Source organism: Siphateles boraxobius, unplaced genomic scaffold, assembly GCF_051911475.1.
Source record: "Siphateles boraxobius isolate OS27281-9 unplaced genomic scaffold, OSU_SipBor_1 103, whole genome shotgun sequence".
Lineage (NCBI taxonomy): Eukaryota > Metazoa > Chordata > Actinopteri > Cypriniformes > Leuciscidae > Siphateles > Siphateles boraxobius.
Genome location: NW_027508704.1, coordinates 2,264,606 through 2,272,500, shown reverse-complemented (window position 1 = coordinate 2,272,500; position 7,895 = coordinate 2,264,606). Strand labels below are relative to the sequence as shown.

The following is a 7,895-nucleotide window of genomic DNA, read 5'->3' as shown; positions in this document are numbered from 1 at the left end:
TGTTTTTGTTTAGTCAAGTTTTACTCAACTAAATGTTTGAACATTTTAGTCTAGTTTTAGTCAATAAAAACTTTACTTTTTTGTCATGCTGCATAATGGTTGAATTGATAATCCCGATTATTTTGCTCAAAATTATAATTATTTTTACATTTCATTAGGATTACTGCACTTTCACCTATAAACACAAATCAAGCCAATATAGTCGTCAAACACAACCGCTAATATAGTCAATAGATTCATGTTTAGATTTATTACAGTTCATTTCCGAGAAGGTTCGATCGTAGATTTAGTCGCAGAAAACACAGAACGCGTGACAGAACACAGACCGACTGAACGACACTTTCATTTAAGCAGAAACCTCAAATGGGTTAATATAAACGAGGTCATCCACACGACTTCTGCAGTGTAGAGAGAGCGTGTGCACAGGGTTGCCAGATTGCAAATATTAAGTAAAACCCCAGGTAGAAAGCGTGTTCTTTTAACAGAAAAGCTCTGAATTAGCACAAAATCTGCGTGCAAATAAAGAGAGGTATATTGGCTTTATAAAACTGTATAATAGGACCATGTGTCAGGTCTTAAAGCGACAGTAGCCTAATATATCGGCTGCCAAATTATGAGATAATGCTAAAAATACCTATATGGCAGTTTTTCTCCATGGTATCGATGCCAAAATTGTGGCCAGTGAAGTAACTTTGGGAAACTACTAGCCACTGCGGCTGGTAAGTAAAAGAGTTAATGTCAAGCCCTGATGGTCATATATGTGTATATGATGTATATATGAATATTTTTGTTGCTGAATTTGATTGTAAACCAGTTCATTTACATGAACTGCCCAAATAAATGTTTAGGAGAGTGTGTCTGATTATTTGACCACAAAGTTGCATGCAGGCTACGGTCACACTACTGAAAATTAAATTAAATGCATGTATTAAGTAAGAGTTCGTAGTCTCTACTTTTCACTTATTAGTCCAACAAAAGTTCTGCAGTTTGTGGTACCTTGAATGTAATCTTCAATGCATCTGGAACGAAGCCGCCCTCCTCCACCACACACTAAAACCCAGAGAACAAAACAATATCTTGAGATAAAAATGATCAAACGTTCTTGATTTGTATTCAAGTCACAAAAGCGGTGTTTGAGCATTTGCAAGGCTATGAATTATGAGCCAGTGAAACTAGTCCTTTATCTCCCTCCTTTAGTCGCATTGCTCCTTTTCTTCAGCTTTTCTGATTTAAAACATCCTCTACGCCTTGAGAAACTCCTCTGTGGCCTGATGTCGAGCGCTTTAGACTTGCACCTTATCCGTAAATATTCCCGTTGAGGCTCAGGAGAGACATGCAGATGCTGTGGGACCGTATATATTAAACACGGGAAGCCGGTATCAATATGATAAACGGCGCATGGTCCAATTAATTATTGATGGTGAGCTGGAAGCCCTTATAACATCACATGCAGAATAGATGTGGAACAGCCGCCCTATAAAAATAGTTTTAATGGTAAATGAAGACTATGCGAATAATTGGACAAGCTTCAGTGAAGGCTTGTGTTATCACTGCCATGGCTAAGATGAACTTTTTATGGATGATGGTTGTGCAATTTTTTTTAAAGAAAGCCATAAATCTCACCCTCAGACTAACGAACACTCTTATTATTGAACGTCGACAAACACAATATGGATTAAATGTTCATTAGTAAATCTTAATGGACCGAAATGAATGAAGTCATCTTGATGGGTTGTGTACTTTGTGTCATGTTTTTTCCAGAGGCCCAATGAACAGCTGGTATTAATGAATCTTATTTTAGTGCCCGTGATCCTGAGATCATATTTTACCAGGGAAGTAATATGTATGCATTACATATAAATATATGAAGCGGTTATATATTACAGAAATTTCAGTAGTACTGGTGTACGAACACCGGTACAATTTCATGGTTCTCTGCACCGTTTTTTATGCCATAGCAAAAACTGCTGGAGAACTAATTAATAGGGATGCACCGATACCACTTTTTAAGGGTCGAGTACGAGTACCGATATTTTTTTCCTGGTACTCGCCGATACCGATACCGATGCCTGTTGTACTGGGGGGGGGGGTTCTCGTTTTATGTGGCAATTTTCTAAGAACAACACAATGAGACTAATGAACATATCAGCATCTTTATTTTCAACAACTAAATAAACTTAAAAAAATAAATCATTCTTATTGTGCTTATCACAAATTTTCAAAGCCCAAATTTCACAGTGTCCAATAACCTCCAAAAGGCAAAACCAAGGACATAATGAATGTAATTTTTACCTGCCTGTCACAAAGTTGTCAAAGTTCTAAAGAAATCACAGACAACAAGACAATCAAATTTGTCATAAAGTGCCAAAGAAATCACAGAAAAAATGTTTAACATAACACTGAGTAACAATGTAATCACAGCTGAAAGTGTAAAGTGAAATATTAGAGTGTACTATTAAATCTAGCCACACTATAACTGCAGGAAGAGTGTGCATAAGAATTAAGAAATATAAGCTAAGGATATACGTGAGGTATCGGTCTTTGGTATCGGGGTATTTTTACGAGTACGAGTACAAGTACATGAGCTTGGTATCGGGCCCGATACCGATACTGGTATCGGTATCGGTGCATCCCTACTAATTAAAGTAACCATTTGAAAATAAGAAAATTACTGATGCTAATAACAAATGTATAAATATACATACATACTAAAGTATGGTCAAATTGGTACCCAGAAGAACCATGAACCAAAGGTCCATTCATAAAGAGAGCAATTTACCTTATTCCTGAATGAATCAGCTGTTTGAACGAATCAAATTAAGGACTCATTAAGCCAGCTAATGGCAGTTTTAGTTTTTTATTTAGAGTACCATTTCATTAAAAAAAAAAAACACACACAAATTAATTTTTCCATATTAATTAAAAACCAATTAAGTAGGCGTATAGTTCACCCAAAAATGAAAATTCTGTCATCATTTACTCTCCCTCATGGCGATTGAAGCCTAAAAGTTTATATCCAATAATTTTTTTCTAAAGCTACTTTTTGTAATGTCTATTTTATGGTTTTCTCCTTAAAAATAATGACTTTATATTATATCATGAGAGTAATTTCTCACCCAAATTGAATGTATGATTGATAAGATAAAAAAATGTAATCGCTTTACAGCCCTAATATATGCATACAGACATACATGTATGTATGTGTATATATATATATATATATATATATATATATATATATATATATATATATATATAAAACACTTATGCATGCATGTATATATGCATGCAATGCATAAAATTCTTATATATATATTTATTATGTACACACACACACACACACGATTGATGCTTTATGCATGTCATTTGAGTGATTAGATCAAAAAAAGGCAGATACCATCATTAACTAGGCCAGAGATGTGAAGCTAAGCTGAGGTGAATACAAGCACATACAATAAATAAATAAACACCCGCAGGCGTTTCTGCATACGTAATGATGCTCTGTTCACTTGCTGTTTGAGCAAAGCAAACACCGTTGTCTACATGAAATACATAAAGCCAGCTCAGCAAGGATCCTTATGATCACTGCATGGATTTAATAAACCCTAAGCGAGGTGTCTCTAGTGCTCATCGCATAGTATAACAGCTCTCGTATTTATAGTAAGTCACATGGTGGGGAAAACAAAAACTCGATTGCACACTTATCTTTGAATCTACTGTTTCAGGGCATGGGAGGGAACGCATCCATAATAATCCATGTAATCTGACTCACTACTCAACAATCACTCCTCAATTGTGCCGACTTAAAATACTACAGCTAATAATGCAATGTTCAGTGGCGTCAACACATCTGAGCGAAACCGCACGGGTAATCTGGTAATCTGAACCGAGTCCTCAAACTGAAGGACAGTCCTTGTGTTTTGCAGAATATTTTTCATAAGAATGAGACGGGACGAGACTACTTGACTAAAAAGTGAAGCAACTAATCACATTTGGCCTTGTTTATGTGTGGCACTGATAATCTGTAATGGATAATGGTCACAATAGTAGGCCGATGTGAAGCAGGATCACATTGCTCGTGTTATCGTGACTTATCGTTATCTTCTACTAGATATTTTAAAAAAGCCTCTTTTTTTTAAAACAAATTAACACTACGCTAGTAGGCTAAGCTGTTAGCTTGCAAGCTGAAGGTCAACTGAAAACAAATAATTTAACTATTTTTAGCCATAGTAACATAATGAGATGTGATTTACCAATTAACATTTTCATGTTTAAAAATTAATACGCTAAAAATAATTATTTTCTCATTTAAGGCTCTGATACAAGTGAAATCAAAGAATGAACTGGTGTGACGTCATTTTAAACAAAATCAGGAAAGCAAAGTTTGTTTTAAACATTTTCCAGAAGCGCCTTCGAACTAAATCGTTTACTAACATCGGTGGAGATTAATGACATAGTAAAGTTATAAATAACTTTTTAATGGCAACTATCATAAAAACTGCCTTAAGTGCAACTTAAATGTTCATACAAATCCATTGTTAATTTTATCCTGTAATATTATTGTAATGCAAGAGAAATTTACATGTAGTCTATACTGTTTATATCCAAATTAGGGCTGCCCAGATTAGTCGACTAATTGCACTTTATATTAATTTAATGACTAAAATATATACTGGGAGGAGGAATATACAGCCTATTCAACACTGATTATAATGTATATGATAATGATTGTGAAGGTGTCGAAAAAATGGCAAGGAGACATAATTGATTTATTAATGAACTAGTATTATTTTCTGAGTCTGCACAGATGAAGTTGACGATGCCGACTCGCCATCTCCACAGTAGCCGATAGTGGACGCGCCTATAGAGAGAAACGCACCATTACATAATCAGCAAGCATTTGATTTCTATTTGAATTGGTTTGTTTAAAAGTAGACATGCTCAGAAAAGTTGTTAACGGAGATCGAGACGGCAAAAAGCAAATCTTGTTTGTTTTCTTTATTTTACAAACATTTTGGTATTGTGAGTTCACACAAATAAAATTAGACCCTTTACAGTTTCGAATGAACCAAACAAATGTAGTATTATGAGTATTTTAAGCCGTTTCTGCTCTTAGAAAGCCGTTTCCGGCGCCTCCATGTCATGCAGTGAAGCTCACTATCCACACTTGGATATGCACCTAATAATAAGCGAACGTTTTGATGTCCTGTCCGACATACTGTAATTAGCAGAGGGACTCGTCGTTAAAGATCTGTGCCTCACGAATTGCGTAACTTCCTGTAGTTTATTTTCTACGACTAAAATTTTGGTTGACTAAGCCTCTTCTCATCGACTAAAGGCCCGTTCACACTAGGGGTGTCGAAATTAATCGTTTCTACGATGCATCGCGATGCAGACGAGGACGATTCGGTTATCAGTTCAGTAATAGACCATAACCGGTTATAATGTACTGACGCTTTTCTGACGTCATTTGTCACGTATGTGCTTTGTCGTGATACCATACACTGGCAGAGAGAGGCGAGATGTGTGCGCATAATTAAAAATGCTCCAGCTACTTTAAAAGCCTACATCTGGACACATTTCGGCTTTTATGAACAACCTGGTGAGCACGACCCTGGAGAAGACACTCGCTGTGTGCGCTCATGTCACGCACAAATAGAATAGGCAGGAGGTAATAGCTATATTAACTTGATAAACAATGTTAGCCGTGTTCACCCCGAGCTGTTACGCCTGGCAGAGCCGGACTGCTTTAGAGTAAGAGAATGAGCTTCAACGTCACTCGAATCCGCAGCCAAAACAAATAATCCACCCGCCTCAATATTGTTCTCTGATTTAAGTATTCGCCACCAGCCGATGGTGAAATTACAATTATTCTGTGTTGTTACGGGTGATTATAAATGATCGTCATCTTCAACAGTGAACTCTCGACGGTTGATGCGCGCGCCTCTAATGGTGACATACACACTGATGAATGAGCGCTGCTTTTAAATAAACATCTCTTTAAAACAAAATTGATTTGATAAAATTTTATTTTCTTAATGGCATAAACAGGCCTTAGAAATTCAAACTGGAATGTCACTGTTTCTGTCACTGCGACTTCCCGAACAGACGAACACACACGCACGCGCACGGATCACTTTTAAAGTAAATTTGAAAATTGGGGATGCGGTGCATCGAAATGCATTGTGATACCGAATTGAACTGAATCGATGACATGATAATCGTAACCGAACCGAACCGTGAGACCAGTGTAGGTTCACAGCCCTAGTTCACACCAAGTAAGAGAACCATAAAGATTACTATATTGGTGTCCTCACCAACTGACGATATCTTGGTTTATTCTCAGCCGCTTTAAATGCTTGTTATAGCTCGTTATTTTTATCGTTCATCAGCTGGATAAAATCGTTCTAAAAAAGTGATTCCAACGATATCGTTTCTCTATGCCGTTATCGTTATAGCTGTGGTGTGAACTCTGCTATTCTTTAATATTGAGAACAATTCTTAGAACTATATCTTTATCGTTATAGTCCTTGGTGCGTTACATTTTTTACAGTAAACACTATGCATGCAGTTTAATTACAATTATATTTATATTATTGCATTTCTGTACCTGAAGACTAAAACCTAACTATTTATAACTGTTCTATAGTATTTAAGTATGTTATTATTTGTGTCTGTTCATTTGTCTTTAATAATGTTTGAACTATTACCGGTGGTTAGAAGTTTTTGTTCTTACAGTACTTAAAAGTGTTCAATGTGTAATAAATGGGAAGCAAAGTTACATTGGTTTCAAAACCACCCATTTTTATTTATTTTTATAATTTTTTTGCTGACATTACATTACATTGGTTTCAAAACAATTTTTTTGCTGAATCCGAAAAATTATCCGATCCGTGACTCGAAAACTGTAATATGATCCTAACCGTGAGTTTTGTGATCCGTTGCCCCACTAGCTAAGAATGTTTTTTATTGTTCATCAGCTGGATAAAATGGTTCTGAAAGTGATTCGAACGATATCGTTTCTTTGTGCCGTTATCGTATAGCCAGGGTTTGAAATGAACACCTGCTAAATGCAGGTAAAAATCACCCGTGGCGGGTAACGCTGTCAAATCACGAGCCAATTTGGCGTGTTACTTAGGTTAACTCACTTTGCTGGGGAAGTTCGTGTATGCCAAATCTGTGCAAATTTAGCGCAAATACTCAACTCGTGAATCTTTATATTAAATACAGCGCATTGCGCAGAATCTGCTCATATCTGGCCTTCTTGAACACACACACACACGCACACACGTCACTACGCAACAAATAACGGCACGCTCGTTCAGTTGCATTGAAGCAATAACGAAGATTAAAAAGCATTTGGTTTACAGAAAAGACTTACTTTCCAACATACTAGGCCTACATATTTTTTGATGTTCTTTGCACTGTATTGATCTGTCCAACTAAAACACATTTTGGGCGAAAAGGATGAAAGTGGAAGGGAAGAGATGGCTGGGTGACAGGATTTTGTTTGAATAATAAATCAAATTCTATAATTATATACATAAAATAAAATTGGATTTATTATTCAAACAGATTCCTGTCACCCAGCCGTCTCCATAGCTTTGATATAGTTAATCTGGTTAATTCTTTTCTTTTTTTGGCTAGTAGAAGTTTTGAATGGCCGGCAACTTAAATTCAGTAGCCAAATTGGTGGATGAGTGAAAAAGTTAATTTCAAACCCCGGTTACAGCCGTGCTGTGTGTGAACGCTGCTATTCTTTAATATTGAAAATGATTTGTGACCCTGGATCACAAAACCGGTCTTAAGTAGCATGGGTATATTTGTGGGAATAGCCAACAATACATTGTATGGGTCAAAATTATCAATTTTTATTTTATGCCAAAAATCATTAG

The 7,895-nt window shown here is 36.2% G+C and overlaps 1 protein-coding gene across 4 annotated transcripts in view; it reads right to left on the bottom strand.

Annotated features, from left to right (window-relative positions):
* Window positions 1-7,895, bottom strand: part of usp22 (ubiquitin specific peptidase 22) — a 51,353-nt gene that overhangs the window by 38,990 nt on the left and 4,468 nt on the right. For 2 of the 4 annotated variants that reach the window (XM_077246198.1, XM_077246202.1), the window contains exon 2: window positions 997-1,050. The exons of the other annotated variants lie outside the window; for them this stretch is intronic. In XM_077246198.1, the coding sequence (XP_077102313.1) occupies window positions 997-1,050 (54 nt within the window). The remainder of the gene's footprint in view (window positions 1-996; window positions 1,051-7,895) is intronic. 4 annotated transcript variants of the gene reach the window in all.